This window comes from Zootoca vivipara, chromosome 8 (genome assembly GCF_963506605.1).
Source record: "Zootoca vivipara chromosome 8, rZooViv1.1, whole genome shotgun sequence".
Taxonomy (NCBI): domain Eukaryota; kingdom Metazoa; phylum Chordata; class Lepidosauria; order Squamata; family Lacertidae; genus Zootoca; species Zootoca vivipara.
In genome coordinates this window covers 60166941-60188292 of record NC_083283.1, presented here as the reverse complement: position 1 = coordinate 60188292, position 21352 = coordinate 60166941, and the positions used below count along the sequence as shown (strand labels likewise).

Here is a 21352-nt window from a genome sequence, read left to right as displayed (position 1 = left end):
AGCATCAGGTTTCAGCTGAAGTACCCACAGTTGTCTGAGAAGCCTGCCCACTTTAAACAGTTTCATCTTAACCTGGGGAAGCTAAATATAACTGAAGTCAGAATTGCTATAGCTATGCTAACCACTAAACTACCTCTCTCACCACCAAGGAAATACAAGCAAATAGCAAGAGAACCCATGCAAGTGATGCTGACACAAAACCCACACACATACACTAAGCAGAAGAATAGAAGCGTTACCATCCCATTCCACCCACCATTCCCCCTCCCCCTCTTTTCTTCCCAGCCTAATACTGCATGCAACACTAATGTCTCACAACAAATGAAACTGATCTGTAGAAAACACAACTTGAAAAAAGAGACAATGCACGTATTTTTGTAAACTAAGAAATCTTTAATAAAAAGAATTGCTATAGCTTTATTATGTTCCCAAAGCATCGTCATGGAAATCTCAACCGTTTATTGAGTTAGTTTGACTGAAACAGTCTTTACTATTGACTGAAAAAAATAGTCTTTACTATTATTTGTTTTCCCCCAATTCTGTCTGTTTATTATTATTAATTTATCTATGTTCAGTGATGTTCCTTTTTATTTTTCTAATAGAATATTGTACAAATGGAATGCATGCCCAGGCGCATGCGTGCGCGCGCGCGCGCACACACACACACACACACACACACACAGGATGTCAATGATAAACAATAAAATAAAACTGAATTTTAAAAAGTTTCAACATTCTAAATGAGCATATAAACACACAATACACTCGGAACATATCCAAACGATCAATTCCAAGTGTACTCCAAGGTATCTGATCTTAAACTTGGCATGACAGTCCCACAAGCCTGATTTAAAAAACAATCATGTGAAATACAGCCTACAAGTAATGGATGCAAGGAGGGGCAGTGTGCCATCAGGAACAAGGGAGAATAACTGTCTTCCTCCCTTCCCTTTCCCCCCATTATTCCCAAAGGTTCCCATGGATGTGCACTCCAGCATATGCAAGGGGGAATGCTAAGCCTACAAGAGGGGAAATTGCTTGGAAGCAGAAACGGACTGACCCTGGCCTATCAGAATGGTCTGCATCTGGAGGCTGATAGAGGCAGATAGTTTCCTGATGTTTATTGGGGGTTTCCCATCTGATATGACCTGTGGGCCTGTTGGTAGCCTGCTTGACCTCTGGAATTTGGATGTGACCTGGACAATTAACTCAATTACTCTTAAGACATCCTTTGCCTGTCTTGTAGCAAGGGACCCTCTCCTTGATTTTTTGAGAAGCTGGCTGAAATTAAGCTGGGAGACGGCTAACGTGTAAATGGCAGGAGACTCAAAGAGACCTAATTCAATCAAACACAGGTTACAGCCCATCTCGTTGGGGTGGAAGGCAGTGAAGGGTTCATACTTTTGTGCTACAATTATGTCTGCTCAGCATGGGTGGTAGAGGATTTTCAGGAAGGGATATCAGGTGAAATCATATAAGGGCACTAGTTAGGCACTAGGTGCAAGTCAACTGGTGTCCTGCTCTTAGCCTACCTATGAACAGGTCTTGGGTGGGGCCATGAAATTGGGTCCAGAATGTGGGAGCTAGACTGTTACCCGGAGCTAACATTTTATACTAGTTTTGTGTCAGCTGCGGCTGCCTATCCCTTTGTTTCCATGTTCGATTTGAGGCACTGGCTTTGGTCTTCCAAAGTCTAAACGTTCTGGGCCCAGGTTATCTCAGGAATCACTTCCATCCACCTCTGTTTAAGAACTTTGCTCAGTTCCTGCAACCTACTCATCGATCCGCCAGTAGCAGAGTTTTGCTTAGTACAAAACAAGAAAGAGAAAGTGCAGCTCTTGTATTGTGGGAACCAAATTATGAAATTATCTCCCCAGAGAGGTCTTTTTGCTCCCTGAGGCAGTTTTGTTTAAGTGGGCATTTTTAAGTTGAAAACTTGCAAGACTCGTTTTATTGCTACTGTCTCTTCATCATAGTTTTAAACAGCTGATATTTCACTGTCATTTTAAATTATTCTGTTCTTAGATGGTTTTTAGTTGGTGGATGTAAACTGCCTTGTGCCAGAGAAAGGTGGGATAAAAGAATGTTGTTTTATTTTTTTAAAATAGGCACATGCCCATGTTGCAAACCCCATTCAGCACATCTCAGGTGGGTGCCATTGCCATTCTTAGAGAATGAGGGAAGCGTTCATGGTGAGTTCCAGCAACTCTTTTTCTAGAAAAACAGCACTGCTAAAAAAAAGCATAAACAGAAGCACAGACAAAACACCACGGCTGGGTTTCCACAAGAAGATTTCCACCCCTTCTATTATGCCTGCTTTCCATTTCAGCAAGCACAGATAAATCTTGTCATGTATCAGCTCGCCAAAATGCACACATATGCATGTGTGCATGTGCACACACACACCCCACACACCTCCACACCAAGTCTGCCAGAGATGAGCAATAACAGCAATGCTGTATACATTATTACATCCATCCTCTCCAGGGTTGAAAGACTTCCTGTTCAATTAATTCCTTCATTAATTCCTATCCGTTTGAGTAAATTTTCCCTGTCTGCCAACAGGAAGTGATAAAAGTCACAAGGTCAGTTTGCTTCAGGGCAGCTTAACCTCTCCTGAAGGTTACTGTCTGCAGTCTCAGCATACTAGAAACCAGATATCTGCAGCAGCTCATTGGTCCTTTTAATAGGTTCCCACCATCTGGGTCCTAGTAATTTCTTCACATTCCATCAGAAAAGGAAGGCAAAACTGTGTGGCAATCATGGTCAACAAAGAAAAGGCTGCTACCCCTGTTAACTTCCCCCTGCAGATTAACAAAGGAATTTAATATATATGATGCTTTTCCAAAACATGTATTAAAACCAGAAAAAAACCCTAGAACTAGTGGTCATATAGTGTAGTACACAACTGATAAAACAAACAAGCATAGCAAAGTTAGTCTGCATCATATAAATATAGTTTTAACAGTTATGACTGGCTGTGGTTTCACAGCATGCGAAAGTTAGAACTAGATGCAGCCGCACAATGACATGGGGATAAGGGCGAATCGGTCTTTGAGGGTCTTTATACAGCAATGGATAGATATGAGAACACATGACTACACAGGAATTACCCGTACTCAACTTTGCACAAAACAAAAGGGCAATCCAGACTAGCAGACAGGCATTTTGCCATGGCCTGGTAATAGCCTATTACATCACTGTGCAAAGTGCTGTGTTTAGTCCTTCAAAAGCATGCAAACATTTGAATGAATTGTTTCCAGATTCTCTAGACTGTAACCTCAATTGTCATAATTTTGCTTTTCCAAAATAATAGATCTTAATATGGAAGACTCTGGAGTATAAAAAATACATCAATCAGTAGGAGTGTTCATACTTCCATTTTATCTAAGGGAGTCACAGCAATACCAGTAAGAGCATTTGAAGAACTTTTACTTCCCTAAAACTAGACTCTCCAGATACGAGTGCTTCTTATGTGTTGCAGTTAACATTTCTTGATTTATATCCCCCCCCTCTCTCTCTCTCTGTGTGTGTGTGTGTGTGTGTGTGTGTGTGTGTGTGTGTGTGTGTGTGAAAACAGTAGGAGCTACAATTATTAATTTACTGCCTTTTGAGAGTAACTCCTTTAAAGTAAGCAGTAAAAGATACTTGGCATCCACAAGGTAATGTTTAACAAAAGGTCAAACAAAATGATTCAAGTCTAATATACTCCCAAATCAAAGTATTCTGGTTCCACCAGTTAGAGAATTGCTGTTTGAAACCTAAAGAGCTCAAACAAAAGCAACCACTCTCAGCTACAGGAAGGTAGATTAAATATTAGGAAAGTCTTCCTATACATGTAGGACAATGAAGTAACCTGCCTAACCTCTGGAAATCTCCTTCCTTTAATGTTTCCAAGGAAATGCTGGACAGTTATCTATAGCTTCTAGGAAGAAAGGCAGGATATAAAAGGCAGGATACAAACATACATAAATAAAACTAAATATCTCACGCCAAGCCTCTGCTGCAGCAAACACATATTGTAAGAAATTTTACACTAAAATTTAATCTAAACATTAATTTAAACAATCTAATCTAATGTTTAATCTAAACATTAATGCCAAATCCACATCCTCAAGGATCCCAAGCGTGAGGGGCAGGATCCCAAAATGTTTTGGGGGTGAACATGCTTACAAGTCTTCCCACTATTGAGAATACTGATCATGGTTTCCTGATCATGGGGAGAACAGTATGTTTACAACCTCCCTTCAGACTTTCTGCTCACGAGAGGAAGATTGGGATTGAGGGAATAGGGGCATCCTAAAACGCGGGTGGCACGTCTAAACCACGGAGCCTAGGGCTTACCGATCAGAAGGTCAGTGGTTCGAATCCCCGCAATGGGGTGAGCTCCCATTGTTCGGTCCCAGCTCGTGTCAACCTAGCAGTTCAAAAGCACATCAAAGTGCAAGTAGATAAATAGGTACTGATCCGGCGGGAAGGTAAACGGCGTTTCCGTGCGCTACTATGGTTAGCCAGAAGTGGCTTAGTCATGCTGGCCACATGTCCTGGAAGCTGTATGCCGGCTCCCTCGGCCAGTAAAGCGAGATGAGTACCGCACCCCAGAGTCATCCGCGACTGGACTTAACAGTCAGGGGTCAATTTACCTTTACCTTTAAGACCCTGATTTTGGGAAAGATTGAGTGCACAAGGAGAAGAGGACGACAGAGGACGAGATGGTTGGATAGTGTTCTCGAAACTACCAACATGAAACTCCAGGAGCCAGTGGAAGACAGGAGTGCCTGGCGTGCTCTGTTCCATGGGGTCACGAAGAGTCGGACACGACTAAATGACTAAATAACAACAACAATAACAACTTTGGAGGGCTGTGGCTTACTTAAATTCTCACCATTCTGAGGAATCGGGAAATATCCACAAACTTGGTGACTTCAGTGCTCATCCCCAACTCCAACTCATTCACGAATGTTCAGACTCACAAAAGTGACCAAGACAGTGCGGATGCAGTAACTGCAAATGACATCAGTGACTATGACTGTGCCAACACCGCACCTCCAATTGGATGAAACACTGAGCTGAGGAGGGACCACTTGTACACATTTTAGGCACTGCTTTCATAGTGTTGCCATTGTAGGAGAATTTGCACCAGCCAAAATTTGCCTTTTTATACTGTACAACTATTATAAAGGTGTAAGCAGCTCCATTTCATACTGAATCTCTCATAGCCAATGTCAGTTGATGCAAGCCCCTCTCCCTTTCTGCCACACTGGTTAGCTGTGTTAGTAGTATTCTCTGGGAAATGGGGGAAGAGACAAAATATTTATCTGAAAGATTCCAATCCAGCAGCAATCAATTTCTGACTATTTTGATAGAATTTTAAACAGGAAGGAGCATTACGTCTGCTGAGACTCAGCCATTTTTGTTAAACTTTCAAGTAATTGTTAAATTAATAGCAGAAACTTTGAATTAAAAAGATGGTGTTTGCATTCTAATTCCAGTCTGAAAACTAAATTTCAATGTACAAGTATTCCAACAGTTATTGGCACGGTACAATCCAAAACCTCCAATCTGAGCAACAGTCAGTATCCAACCTCTCATATCTGAATCACAATGCAGATTCAGGAGTAAATTGAATTACCGTATGTTCTTAAAAGCCTCTAGTGTTGGTGCTCCAATGCTTTGGACATATAATAGGCACAAAAACATTACTTGAGTGTTCCTTTTCTTTTCATGATTCAACTTCAGAATGTTCCCGCCTCTTTTTCAATATGAAAGCACATGCCAACCATAAAATTGCTTGTCAAAGCAGCTTCTAAACAAACCACGGAAGAATGGCTTCAACAAGCTTTCCTAAAATCCCATCATCAGATCCAATTTGGACTCATTTTAGCAATAAAACAATCCTATTAGTAATAAATGTCTCGCATAAAAGTTTTGCCACTTCAGGAAATTACGCTTCCCATCTATGTGTGCAAACAACTACTCGCAAATAAACTAAGACCATGATTCAAATGCCATTTTAAACCTTTGTTTAAATATACCTTTTATTCTGATTAAATGCCATTTTAGTGCTTCCATAGAAAACTCCAGCAGTGACTCTAAATGCTGGTAAAATAATATTTATATTTATGCTCCTTCCATTTTATTTACAAAATATGAAAACGCCCTCAAACAGTATTTCCTATAAAGTTAAGGAGAAAAAGGCAACAATCCTACATGGAGTAATTCTAGATTTGTATGAGCCTGTTATGGTACAATCAAGGTCACAATCTAGAATATCTACTGCATAGTCATAAACTGCTACTTTCCTTTGAAGGATTATTAATATATTAATATAGAGCATTCTGCATAGAGCAAAACATGCTATAGCAATGTAATTGGAGAATAATCCAGACTGCTATTCTCATGTGAGGCTAAGTATATTTATGCATGTTTATCTTTAAACACTATAGGGAGAATGCTGAATTGCAGAACTAAAGTACTTTTAAAGGTGAGACTCAAGCCTCCAAGTAAATAGGCAGTGTGGTGCAATGGTCAGAGCACTCAGCCAGGGAGACCCGTGCTCAGTGAAGTTACGCTTCTGAAAGAACAGAAAGGACTCAAAACTATGCTTTTGTGGCTTGCAGCTTGTTTCTGAATTTCTCACATATTCAACAGCTTGACCCAATCTCCAAAAACAGATTCAGAAACCTCTTCCTGCCCATTACTATTGGGAGTACAACAATTGTCTCGGACAACACATAAATTAGCAACTCATCTGGATATAACAAAGTAGTCTAAACACTTTCAATTCTCAGGGAGATGCAGCTATGATTATACTATATAATTCTCAACAATATTGTAAAATGTTGAACTTTTGCAGTATTGTAAAAGGAATGCCTCTCTCCATATGAACTGACCCAGACACTGCAATCATTATCCGAGGCCCTTCTTCTTGTGTCTCCTCTGCGGGGTGGGGGGGTGGGGGCAACATGAGATTGGGACTTTCTGCAGTGGCTCCCTGCTTGTGGGATGCCCTCCCCAGGGAGGCGCTTGATGCCTTTGTTACATATCTTAAGGTGCCAGGCAAAACCCTTCCTCATCTCCCAGGCCTTTGGCTAACTAAATAAAATATGGTATGTACCGTATTTTGGGGCTTTTAGATTGTAAACTGCCCTGGGATCCTCAGATGAAGGGCAGTATAGAAAGCTTAATAAACAACAACAACATAGTGAGGACAGATGGACACTACAGCTAAAGGTCAAAAGTAGTACTTCTTTGCCAACTATGAACACTGATGGAATCTGCAAACATATTAAAAAACACTGTGAAAATGCGTTTTTAAAAATGTTTTGAAAAATATATTGAATTTGCCATAGCTCACCATTGCCATCTAGTGTCATATTTGTATACTGCACATTCCAATACACTTAAAACATTTTATTTGCAGCTGTATGGCTGAGTCCACTGTAGACATCTACAAGTAAAGTGAGACTAATGAAAATAACTGCAGACTTTGAAGACAAAAATACAGGAGTGGAGGCTCCCTGCCAAGCTGACTCAGCTAATGAGAGTATGAAGTATTACACTCTGCTTTCAGTGCTTAAATTGTAAACAGATATGTGCTGGGGTTAAGGCTTGTCTGGGAGTTGTTATTCATGACCCAGAAATGTGGAGGATAGCACATTTCTGAGGGAATGGTGCTGTTGCTCAAAGGCACTCTTGATCTTCTGCTTCTTTAGAGGTGTGGAGAAAACATTTAGTAGTGCATGAAGGTACCACCTCCTGAAACACATTAGATATCCAATACTGGCGAGTTTGAGTTCAAATATGGCTGCTACTCTGCTCTCTTTTTCTGTCATACTATGATTCGGACCCTGTAATTTCAGCTGCATATGGGTACTACAGATGGTCTGACCTTTGGTGAAGCACAGTGTTGGACTGCAATACCCTTTTCATACATGATTAAGTGAGGGCTACACAACTAAGCTGGAGAAGGAACTGGCAAACCACTCCAGTATTTTGCCAAGAAAACTCAATGGACATAAAAAAGGAGAAGCTTTGAGAAGTAAGTGAGAGTTTCCAAGGCATGCTCTGGTTCATGGGGTCACAGAGAGTCAAACACGACTAAGACAACTAAACAACAACACAGAACTAAGCTGCATCCTACCGAGCTGCAGATGTGGGCAACCAGCCATTCAGTGCAGTGTGCTAGGTGCTTCAACATTCCCTACCCCAGCTTTGCAGTCCTGGTCAGGCTTCCAAAACTAGAGACCCATCAAGCTCCTGGTGGGCTGTTGTATGCAACCTGCAGATTGCGTTCAGCTCAACAACTCACAAACTGTGTAGCACTGGTGTTTGTCATTATGCAAACTGTTTAGCCATGGGAGAGTTATTCACTTGGGGCAGAGATGGGGAACGTTTAGCCCTGCAGATGTTGTTGGACTACATCTCTCATCATTCCTGACCATTGGCCATGCTGGGTGAGGAATATGGGACTTTGAGTCCAGCAACATCTGGAGGGACACAGGTTCCCCATCCCTAACTTAGGGATTCATAGTTCATGGTTAGAAGGGCACCAACTGTTAAATATAATGATATTCTGGATCCTGGTCCTGGACAATCTCTTATCATTTATTTATTTTAGATTAAATGGTTTGCTACAAGATTTTTAGAGATCTCAACCTAATGTAATATTCACATACCACAAATATTTCTCAGGTATTATTTACTCATGCCCTTACTTTGAGGCATACCTTTTATTTTACTAACAGATTTCAAATATTTTTTTTTAAGAAAAAAGTATTTTATTGTTTTCCATTTAAAAATCACACTATACAACAATATTGCAACAATATTACAAAGAGAAAAACAAAAAAATTCTGTCTTATACAAATCTAACAAAAAGAGAAGATACATAGTCACAATAAAGAAATACAAACCAGTAAACCAGTAAAAGTATATGCCTCATCTAATAAACTCAGAAGAGGCGGGGGAAAGGAGAAAACGGTAACGATGAACAGAAAGGAGAAATCAAGAAGAAAAAGGGGGGAAGAAAAAGGAAAAGAGAGAAGAAGAAAAAAGGAAAAATTAAAGTTTGACTTCCCGTTACTTCTCTGTACCTCATATATTACATTCTATTTCATGGCGCGAATCTTAATTTACATTTACATCTTATTCCTCAGATGTTCTATTTTGGGCTCAGGTACGCTCGAACCAAACGAACCAAAAAACTAAAAAAGAATGGAGGTTATTTTACGAATATTTAGAATCTAATTAAATAATTAAGCCAACCAGCAGAGCGTACCTGAGCCCAGATTTCAAATAAACAAGTAGGTTTGGGCCTGTCTTGAAGATGTATGCTTTTAGTTTTAGCTGCTTTTATTTTTAGTAATTCATGTAGCATTGCTGGAAAATGCTTTATTGCGGTTTTTAATCAGTAGCACATTTCTAATTGATATGCAAATATTAAATTCATTTTAAAAGTGCTAAGATAGTTTCCATGGGGGGGGAGGGAGGGAGGGAGGGAGGGAGGGAGGGAGGGAGGGAGGGAGGGAGAGAGAGAGAGAGAGAGAGAGAGAGAGAGAGAGAGAGAGAGAGAGAGACTTTTGTTGGCTGGAATGAAACAGGAAAGTACTTTGAGGAGAAGAATTCAGTACAACGCCTAAATGGCCCCATTTCTGCACCGAGTTTCCATCTTTTGATGGGAAAAAATTATTATGAATTACTGTCTAGTAATTCAGTAATAATGCCCCAGGCATGTTAAAACCAATTAAATCTAAGTTTTAAATTTAAGTGGCACCTAATGAAAATGTGATCAACTGTACACCCCCCCAAAAAAACCTCACAAACGGAAAGAGGGGGCATGATTCTCAACATTACATAAGATATTTTATGTAGCCTTATCCACCCTACAAACCAAATGAATGAAGGCCTATTATTTACACACTTGGTTGTTTATAATTTGCTACATTCCTGGTCAACAATGCCAGACAAACACTTATAAAGGATTAAACCACTTTATAGCTCATGCTGCAGGTATTCAAAGTACTGAAGTGAGCGTTCTTTGTTCAACTACAAAGACAAATTGTCCTCAAGGAAGACTCCTAATCATTATTTTGACTGTAGAGAAGTCTTTTGAGTTCGAATATTTTCTAAGCACCATACCTGCACAGCTGAAGACTGACATTTGAAGATTTGATAGAACAATCCCTCGGTTGTATATGTAATCCCTACAGGGTTTATGGTGAGGTTTAACAGCTCATAAAGTACTTTGATATCCGGAAAATAAAGATGTTCTACTGGTGGACAACATTAAGCTGCAAGGAAATGAAGGAAACCAAACTCCCAGGAATAGCTTGCCCCCATCATCGCACCTGACTAAGCTATTCACCCACTGTTAGTAATAATTTCTTCTAGGCAGGCTGCCATAGGATAAATAGAAGATGTGAGTGGGGCGCTGAAAATATTATTAGCACTTATCTATAGGGCTGTCCTGTGTCCATTTGTGTTACAAACCTGCTTCGTAGCAATAACAGACATTCCCAAATCAGCCTACATCAACAAAATGGAATTATATTGTCCTCCAATATGTTGCCACCGATCAGAGGTGCTACTGAACAGGGATGATCATTACCCCCATGCAAGAACCACCTGAAATGGTTTGCTGACCAGAGAAGTCACTTATAACAAAATCTGTTTTCTACTTGGGAACAGAGCAGGACGTGTGAATCAGGAGACCATCTTTTAACCGAAGAAGTCTGATATTGAAATACTATATGGCTGAAAGCAGTCCTCTAAATGCCTGCCCCATGATTGAATGAGGGTCCTTCTGAGACAGGCACGAGCTCTGCTCTGATGTTCCTGCTCTTTCTGGTGGACCAGGAACAAATTCCTGTGTACTGACCTCTCCTAGAAGAGAGCAAGTGGAGTGAAAACTTTATACCACCAATCAAAGCTTTTGGTGCAGGAATCCAGATTTCCCTTGCAACACTGATTCAAACAACTAAACATCTGCCCAGCAAAGCGAGTAGCTATCCAAAACTCATTAAATGCTGTGTGTCAGTCTAACATAGAAGGCAACTAAAACGCTTAATATTTCCAGTGCCCAGAACATAATTTTTCTTAAGAATTATTACTGTTTGGGCACTGCTTTTCCTCCAAGTGCTCAAAAAGCACATCACATACATAGTTATTCTTACAACAATTCTGTAAGACAGTCCACTATTTTCATCCCAGGATAATGCTGCTGATATTTTTTGCTCCTGGATGTTAGCATGCAATGCATATGCAACTTATAATCTCCTGAGCAGACATGGATGTAACTATTTCCAGCATAACTATTCTCCTCAGGGGACTGGGTTGTAGGAGAAGTCCTATGGAGTAGAACTGAAGTATACGAAATAGCCTCCAGCAGCTGAAGTTAGGTGCCAATTTAATTAGGAGCAAGATTCTATCGTCTCCCAAGCCTGGTTTACTATTCAACAAGGACCTCAGAGGTCTTTGCTTCATTATCTGCACAAAGCTTATGATTTGTTCCAGTGTGCATAGCAACAAGACATACAGCACATGTGGCATTAGTAGAAAACCAAAACCAATGCATATGCTAGTTATGGGAGTGAGAGAATCATTGATAGCCTGAGTTTGGCATGCTCTTGATTAAATGCATATTTCAACTGGCAGCACGCCATCCAGCCTTGCTTCAGAGATGAACAGGAAAATTTTAACCACTAGGGGGCAAAACTTCCTAAAATGTAGATAAATATAAAATACAGGCAATCTTGAGAATAACACCACAAAATCTATATACAGGCACACCTCAGAGATACTGAAGATTCGTTTCCAGACTAACTCAATAAAGCGAATGTTGCAAGAAAACAGGTCACACAATTTTTTGTTTTGTTTCCCATATAAAAGTTATGTTTACACTATACTGTAGGTCACAACCTCACCCTCCAGATGTATTTGGCCTACAATTCCCATGATCCCTAGCTAGCAGGACCAGTAGTCAGGGATGATGGGAATTGTAGTCTCAGAACATGTGGAGGGCCGAGGTTGAGGAAGCCTGCTGATAGCACCAACAAGCCTCAGGGAAAGTAAACTGCTGAATGGAAATGCAGAAAATAATTGACTAAAAAGGAAATGGTATGGGAACGAGAAAACAAGCTCAGAAGGTATATTTTACCATTTCAGTTTTATTTTTTTATTTTAGATGTATCTGGTGTTTCAATGTATCAAGCCTCTTTTGTTTGTTAAATGCTTTGTAGCATCGTGTTTGGTAATTTCTATCTCTGTCATACACACTCACATGCGTGCATGCACACACCCTACTATACACAACTACAAATGGATCTGGGTTCCTATAGCTAGAGAAATGAATGAAATGCAACTATCTGAGAAGCGAATGGAATATAAAGAATTGGAGGTTCCTATTTTACCTAAGCAATGGGACAACATTTTAGCTTCTGTAACAAATGTGTCATTAGATTATAAACTATGTTTTATACAACAAAAAATAATATTTAGAATTTATTGGACTCTGCTATGTTTGTACAGAAAGGGACTGTCTATGACAACATGGTGCTGGAGATGTAATAAGGAAAATGCTTCTTTGAAACTTATGTTTATGAAATGTCTGGTGCTTACACATTTTTGGAAGAAAATACTAGGATGCATAAATACTACTTTGGGGAAAATTTAATTTTTTTCAGGTGGTAATATTATGTTAAACTATATAGCAACTATATGGGGCTTGACAATGTGCAGATATACTTTTTGCGTCTTCTGCCAAAAGACTTGATATTGATTCATTGGAAAGATAATACCATGGCCCCTTTCAATCAATGGATAGAAGGCATGACAACTCCTGCACCATACGAACGGATTGCTTTTAGATGCAGATTGCGAATGGATAAATATAAGGATATTTGGATTCAATTTATAAAAAGTATAATGTCTTGTTAATAATGTCACATTTGTTGGAATAATTGTATTACTTATACACCCGTAACATTGTATCACCATTTCAAGTATTTTGTTTTTTTTTTTCTTTCATTCGTTTCTTTCCTCACTGAAAACATTAAATAAAATATAATTATTAAAAAAGAAGGATGGACCTAGTCTTAAGAAACTGAATGAAGGCAATATGGAAAACCTAAGAAAATCCTTCAGAAAATTCTTTGTGTTTTCAAGTAATCTTGCTTTAGGGCTGCGGCATAGCTTTTACTTTCTTTCTTTTTAAAAGTAATTCACCTCTTCCCAGTCATGCAATTTAATACAAGAAACAAAATCCTCATAACCCACTCCACACTTTCAGCATATTTTCTACAAGAAATTGGTGGGGAAAGGTGCTCCATTTTAGTTCACATTGTTGAACGGATAGGGAGTGGTTCAGACTCCAGTGTAATGAGAGTCAACAAGGATTTCTTTACAGACTTCTATGAGACAAGAGCAAAATCGTTACACTATTATATCAGAGTAGACCCCCTACTGACAATAACCAGCATCTCTATAATGAGCCCCCAGAATACAGGCAGCACTTTCTGATTATCTATGCCTTTTAAACTATTGTCCTTTGGCTCCATTCCATGTAAATCAAATGTGTTGACACTAACGGTTCTCTCTCGTGAAATTACATTATTTGTATGTAAACTATACAGTGACAAGGACAATTACCTTTACAGATCTGAATAAATAGTATGACTGAATGTTTCGTTTAACCAATCAACCGCTGCAAAAATGAAACCTAACCACAGAAAGCCTTACAAGGGGCATTTGCTTCAAATGGATCTTAAGCTGATGAGAGCAGGACATGGGAACAGTTTTCCCAACTGTATGAAATGTAAGATGCATCCATTGTAAAAAAGAAAGGGAAAGAAGATAATAAAGACACATACTGTACAACAATGTTAACAACCCGAGTCCTCTTTGGTCTTGATCTTGTCTGTTTTCACAACAACTCTTTCAGACAGATCCCCTTTTTATGTCTGAGAAAGCAAGGTTGTGAGGTTAATGAGTTTCTCAAGGCCATGCAATGAGACTATGGCTAAGCAGGGATTTGAACCAACTTCTGACAGGTCTACATCCTTACATATAGCATCAACTGCACTACACTGGCATACTAAGAGACTTTAGCATGAACTGCACCATTTTTCAGACTTCATTTATCAGAGTATATTCTGCTAGATTATTGGAATTTAAGAGAATCTTACCTTTTCCTTGATGGCCCTTCTTCAAAATCTGAAGAACTAATATCGTTGCTAGTTGAGGACACTTGCGACGCATCGTCCTTCTCGTTCTCTAGGTGCTCAGACCCAGGTCGTAATCCTTTAGACTGGCCATTACTAAGCAGTCCTGTAATTAAGGAGGACAAAATGGGTAACTATGAACAACAATACTGTAAACAAAATGAACCAGGTTACTGCATACCCAAAGTGCTGAGGAACCAAATGTCCTTAAACCATTTGGTGGTGGCGGCGGCGGGGCACTCATATTTATGTTGATGCAGAACTTAAGATAAGGAAGTTTAAACCTTTCAATAGGTTGTCTTTTTGTCTATTTTTGTACTGAAAAGAGTGTACAGTTAAAGTACCACAGGTTTCTCTGGTACTATATCGGGAGCTGAAGCTGTTAAAGACCCTATATGGCATTTCTTAATTATTGTCCCCCTGCATTAATTCTTAATAAAAGTTCATATTTTACAATACATTGAAGTTACTGTGAAATACATCTTTGAGTTTTATAGTGGGACTTAGTTGGATCTATTTAGGGTTAAAGACACAATTAAGTTTTATAGATCAAGTATCACATGGATTTTAAATTGTCCTGTCTCTCTCCCTCTCTGTTTTAACTAGTCCTTAAATAATAGGCTATTAAAAATAAATGGGGCCAGGGCATAAAACAAACCAGCTGGGTAGCAACCCTAACCATGGCATGAACAAAAGATTGTGCTCTCACGCAGAAGTAACAGTGTAAGATTTGACTCTAGACTTAGTGAATAGCAGTTAAATAACAGTTTGCTAAGTCACATTAAAACCATTAAACATTTATGGGCATATTAAACTTGTGGCAGAGACTGCACCAATGATCTTTTTTTTAAAAAAAACACCACCACCAGTCTAAGATATGACATACTTAATTTAACTAAGAATTTTTGAATACATAATCCCTGCAATTTGGTTCAAATCTTTGAAAATACCATCCTGTTCTCCACAGTTCCAAAATACAGTACACAATGATGTGTATGCATGCGCGCGCGCACACACACACACGCACACACACACACACACACATATACAAGTAAAGATACTGTATTACAATGTGGCAAGTGGAGGAACTTTTGCCAACACTATATTACAAATGATGCCTTCCTGTTTGGCAATATGGTTAAGTTTCTGTTGAAAGAGGGCGAGGCATAAAAAATGTAGGCCTGCCAGCTTTTAGGCAGCTACAACATTTGCCCAGTACACATCAGGTGGATCAATGGGACCACAATTTGGGTGCATTTACAGACTGATACAAAGTCAAATGAAGCTCCCTCCAGTGCTTCCTTCACAAGCAACCCTCAGATTTCAACCCACAATCTGCAACTGGTGAGATATTAGTCTTGAGTTTTGCAAAGTAGTATTTAACCATAAATAGGAGTATAACCTGTGAATCCCCCACAATGTAAATAAATTCAAAAGTTGAATTTTCTCCACCAAATATGGCTAGGGAAAATGCCCCCCCTGCCATTTTCAATTAATTCAGTGTTACTTATCAATTTTGAGTAAACAGAGAAAACATTATTTCTTATTCAATGTGGGTATTTTGAAACTTCTGGCTATAGTCTAGCAAGTAACCTAACTCAAGGGCTCTATCCAACTGCCTTCTTTTCCCTCTAAGTCTATACTTGCAAGTCATTTATTTTAGAAGACAGTAGAGTACAGTTCTTTCTGAGTGAAAGCTCATGTATATTGGCTACAAGCCCACTTTAAAAACACTTCTAAAAAAAGAAACAAATTTCCGTACTGAGAAAAATAAAGGAAGATTGATACTCTGTGGTGTAAAGAGCCGCAAAGCAAAAATAAAAAGAGCCAAGTTTTGCACAAAAGTAATTTTGATTTGTCTTCACTAACTAGACTGTAAAGTGGATTCATAATGCAAATAAATCAACTGCCCCATATTCAAAGTCCCCCCTTTCATCAAAACTTCTCTTGCTCAGCATTTTAAAAGTACACCAAACCCACTGTAGCCCATTATACCAAACTCTTCATGAAGCAGAGTAATATTTGGAAATATCTTCAGTGAACCTAAAAAGCTAATTTTGTCTTCTTGGTGGTATCCTACATAGACATTTGACATGAACTAATAATTATTTCCTTTTGTATTATGTGTGGGGTTTTTTTTTAATACTGTTGATTAAATTTAGAATTACCAAACTCCAGGGAAGTCTAGATCAAGCATATAACTGAGGCACTCTAGTTAGTTAGGTAACTATTATGACAGAACTGCATATATATTTTTCAAGAGTAATATTTGTGCTGGAGAACTGCCACACTCGAAACCCAACCATATGAAGCGTATGAAGTCAAGGAAAGAGTCCTGTTGCCTTCTGACTCACTTGTGTTTGGAAAACAGCTTTCTCTCTACTTCAAATTCGTATCCTCAGTAAATCAAACAAATTTGTCACTTAGAAACCACTGAGCGGGGATTTCCGTCTCAGAAAACTTAACTATTTGTGTTTTGTTGTAGGTCTTCCTAGGGTGAGACCCAAATGTTACCAAAGCATAGAAAATGCCTTGCTTGCTCCATTGTTATATTGCCAGAGGCAACATAAACTTCTCATTTACTGCTTTGTCTCTAGAGGAACTCTGTAACTCGAATCCCTCAGCATTGCCTAGCCATAATTTAATTAGCATGGTGTCTGCAGAATGAGGCTGCGCAGCAAGCATCTGCTTTTATTATTTCCTTCGAGCATCCAGGTCTGAAGGAGGATGCTTGCTTTCAATATATTAAAAAAGATTCTCTGGTCATTCAATTATACTGCTTCACATGCTCTGTACATGCCAATCTTGTGATTTACATGCAGGTTATAATTCATGCCAAAAAAAAAAAACTAAGAAGAAAGGGGTTTTGTTTTTTAAAAAAGTAGCCCGTGCAAAATAGCCAACGTTGAACAAAACAACCTTGAAAGGAAGTCAGTTTGAATGACTACTTGTATCATCTTCACCTCCACAGACAGAGAAGGAAATGCTGACTTTGTAGGAAAGTGCAAGAGTTATAACAAGGGGGGTGTCTCAACAAAATGAAGGTACCAAATATACTCCTCCATACAGCCAGCTATGTGGTAAAAATAATCCTGTGACATGCAGCTATTCTCATTTTCCGCTCAAGTCAGTCTGTAAAATAAAAACATTCTTGCATCTCACTGTTAAAACTAACCTGAGACCAGAATTCAAATTTGATCTCGAGTTGGGTGTATTGTACTTATGAATTTATATCCTGCCTTTCTTCTTAAAAGAAGGTTCATGGCAGATTAAACCCGTGGCTTTTCAACCGTGGCACCCTGAGCTGCCTTGAATGATGGGTCAGGGGTGCTGCGGGCAACATTGGCCTCTGTCCCTCTTTCCTTCCTTCTGTCCTCTTATGTCCTATCATGGGTCTCTGCTTCCCAAAGGCTTGCCTGGCTGTGTGTTGCAGCAGCCCTGGCTGCAGGCTCTGCAGGCGAATGAATGGTGCCTCTGGGGCTGGCCAGAGGGTGCTAGTTGCCAGGAACTGAGGCGGCTTCAGAGTAAGTAAGCAAGCAAGCGGGCGACAGAGCCCAGGCAGCCCTTGCTGTTGGGAATGGACAGACAAGTCCTAGGTCCCTGTGAGGCAGTGTGATGAGGCACTTTTCTTTGGGGTGGGAAGGTCAGAGATCAGGAACAGCAGCAGCAGCTGCTGCCCAGAGGACTCCCAAGGAGAGGGGAGAGAAGGCAGAGGGAACACTCCATAAAGGAAGGTGTTTGAAAAAAGGTGAGAGGCTGCCAGCTCTGCAGGCAAAGAGTGACATAACTGGGCTCCTGAGCCCCACAAGGATGCCGCAGAAAGAATGTAATTGGTCAAGGGAGCCGTGGGTTCGAAAAGGTTGAAAACCTCTGGATTAAACTATACACCTGCTTTGGCAATTGAGCTTTTTACTTGTGGGACAGAGGAAGTGTTCTGGCATGCCTCTCTAGGAAGGAAATGCCATAGCTGGGTCATCGAAAGAGGTCTACTGGGTCTTTAATAGTTGCATGGATCGTAAATCAAGTACTTGTATGTAGCCTATCCCAGGGGTAGGCAACCTAAGGCCCGGGGGCCAGATACGGCAGTTCTCTCCCCCCCCCAGAAACATCATGTGTCATACACAACAAAAATAAAGCCATTGCAGGCTAATTAAGTCTATGCTACAAATATATGCAAAGGACAATATATTTAAAGAGCAGCTTTTACAATTACTTTAGTTTTACATTTCCTTTTTCAGTACACAAAAGGGCAAGATTTATGCTGATATAACTGGAATCATAAGATATAATTTCTATGGCACGGGATTCTGAGGATTTAAAGGGAAAAATGAACTCCTTAACAGCTAAAAGATAACCTTTGGGACCCCATCAGTGGAACAATCTGACTAAGGGGCACAATGCAAGAGAATTCAAAATAATAGTTAAAAGAAGTTCCTTTTGAAAATGGAACACTCCCCCCCAAGCCTTTCAGAAAAAAAATCACTACATATATTCATCATACAGCTCACAGAATGCAGGAGGGTTTCTATTCTCTCTTAGATAATGGAAGAAACTCAGTAATGATTTCTGCACACTTCAATTTATCAGGCTGCGATGAGATAGGAAGAGAGAAATAGATGCGCCAATGTTTTCACCTCTGTTATCTAGTTCACAAGGAGCAGACATGAGTTACTGCTATGTACCATTAATACTGATCAGTGCATACAAGTCAAACATAGTTAAATGACTTAATTGTATGCCAGATACATAATATAATATATTATATTAACAACCTTCAACATAATGTGAATAGCTTACACCAATTTGTGTAACACCGGCCAGGCAGATTGTAGCCTCTCTGTTGAATTGCACTGTAATAGTATATGTAGTGCTCCATTGTTCTTTACAAGGGCATATTTCTGCACCTCAGCTTCACACCATTTTAAGAACCTTTTAAAAAAATCAAATCGGTCTACCCCTAACATCACAACCCTGGTCAGAAGGAAGCTTTTCTAGAAAGCCATTTTGAGAAGACAACACAACGATCTGTGCCAAAATCTCAACCACTATTTCGCCTGCAATGATGTCAACCAAAGTACAGTACCTGTTTCTCATGTAGTCTTCTGTTACCTTTGGGTTGATAACAAAGAGAGGGACATATACTCAGGGAACTTCCATGAGTACAGAGACCTCCCTGCTTCAGACAAGCGACCTCCAAGTTTTTTTTGGGGGGGGGGGGGGGAGAATGACGATGTGGGGTGGAGCAAAAACATTTGTCCCTGCAGCTCCCCCTCATGCGTTTGTTTAACCTGAGCTCCCAAAGAGGCCTTAAAAGCGTAACCTGTCTCATATTTTAGGAAACTTATGCCACAGCCTTTCATTGTGATGTGATATCTGCTATGCTCAGTCTTTATTTGTTGTACTCGTGCACTATCTTGAGTACAGTGGGGAAAGGGCTTGAAGTTGTAAATGATTCCAATTTAGGACACTAGTCTAAAATTATTTTAAAACGGACTGGTTTTCTTTTAAAAAAGAAATGTGGCTGTCACAAATGTGACTGTCCTTGTGGCCATCACGTGAGTAACCACTGGCTTTTACATATGACAAGCTACTGGGCATTAAATTGATAATCCTAGCACATGCATATGCTTTTCTGCTGCTGTCACACCAAAAAGTATTAGTCCATAGCTTTTACAGTCTTTGTAAATGGACAGAAGAGTGATTTTATATATGTAGATACACATCATTACTATGGAAGCTAAGCATGCATGACATTACAGCACAGGCTGGTTTTGTGAGGCTGTCAAAAGGAAGAGATCAGCAAAACGGAATTGGCTTAATCATGCAGTTGAAGGAAACCTACATTGCCCTTCCGATTACATTCATCCTGATCCAAAATTGTTGCAAAGTCAAGCAACCGGGGGGCATGTTTCATTTCGCATTACTTTGGTGTATAAGCTCCAACTGAACACTGATAGGTACATTTGCTAAACCAATTCCTCCTTTTCCTGTCTCAGCCTGAAAATCAACATTTTGTCCAGATCTTTGAGGCCCATTTCACTTGGAATAACCATCACAGCTTGGTCACTTTGTGCAATGCTTCTTTTATGTGTACTGGTTTGAGACATGAATGGGCTGCTGCCGTGCAGTTTTCTCTGGGCGGCTATTGAAGACGAGCAGGAATTTTGAGCAGTGGCATGAGTACAAACGACACACATATCGAGGCCAGTTCTCATGGCAAGCTGCTCCATAGGAACAGTTCCCCACACAGCAGCTGCCGCAATGATACCATTCCAAGCAGCCATTTTGTGTCCAGCGGGCCTTTTAAAAATTATCATTATTATTATCAAAGCACAGTGCCATAGAATCTGGTCTCTTAGCCTGAGACATTTTGTTTCCTGAGATGGAGAACAAGATGGCACACACATTCCACATACAGAAGATGAGTGTACTGGCAGTCGAATCTTAATTCCACAGTGAAAATGGGACAGTGTTGTCCACCATACCTAAGGGAAAGTGCAGCATTCCCAAGTTTGGAGTGGGAGGTATAAAGCAGGACTCAAGGCACATGCAGTTGTGCCTTATGATTAGGCAGACTGCTGGCCAACTTAAGTGACAAATGCTAGGGGTTACCTATTGCTTCTTGTCCCCAGCATTTGCCACCTGAGGTGGCTGGCTCACTCTGCCTAATGATAGGGCCAGCCCTGAAGCTACAATTAAGTAAACTATTAAAGGGTAACGTAGAGATCAGTTGGTGGAGCACTACTTAAATTTATGGAAATGCATTAAAGTACTTCTTCTGAATAAGCCCCACTAAAACAGAAAAGGCTATACATTTCCCATTCATTTAAATGAATCTTGCACAAACTACATCTCCAGAGCCAGCTCCAGAATAACACACTATTTTGATTGTTGGCACCTGTCTGTCTTGAGAGGCAGCAGACTTCACCTCTGGGGATGAAGTCAAATCACTGTGTTAGCAGCACTGAAGTGACCTCCCCATGTCGCAAGCCTAGGAAGTGTGTATGGAGGTCCTGGGCTGCCCAGATGACAAGACCCCCCTCTTGGCCTCACTGATGTGGTCCAAAGGAAAGTAGAGCAATATGTTTGGCACCAGCTTGGCTGGATGGGGGTGTATAAAGTGCTATCCAACC

General features: G+C 40.0%; 1 protein-coding gene across 2 annotated transcripts in view; it reads right to left on the bottom strand.

The window, feature by feature from the left end:
- JARID2 (jumonji and AT-rich interaction domain containing 2) overlaps positions 1-21352 on the bottom strand; it is a 174278-nt gene that overhangs the window by 55925 nt on the left and 97001 nt on the right. For both annotated transcript variants that reach the window (XM_035124713.2, XM_035124712.2), the window contains exon 3: positions 14184-14325. In XM_035124713.2, the coding sequence (XP_034980604.2) occupies positions 14184-14325 (142 nt within the window). The remainder of the gene's footprint in view (positions 1-14183; positions 14326-21352) is intronic.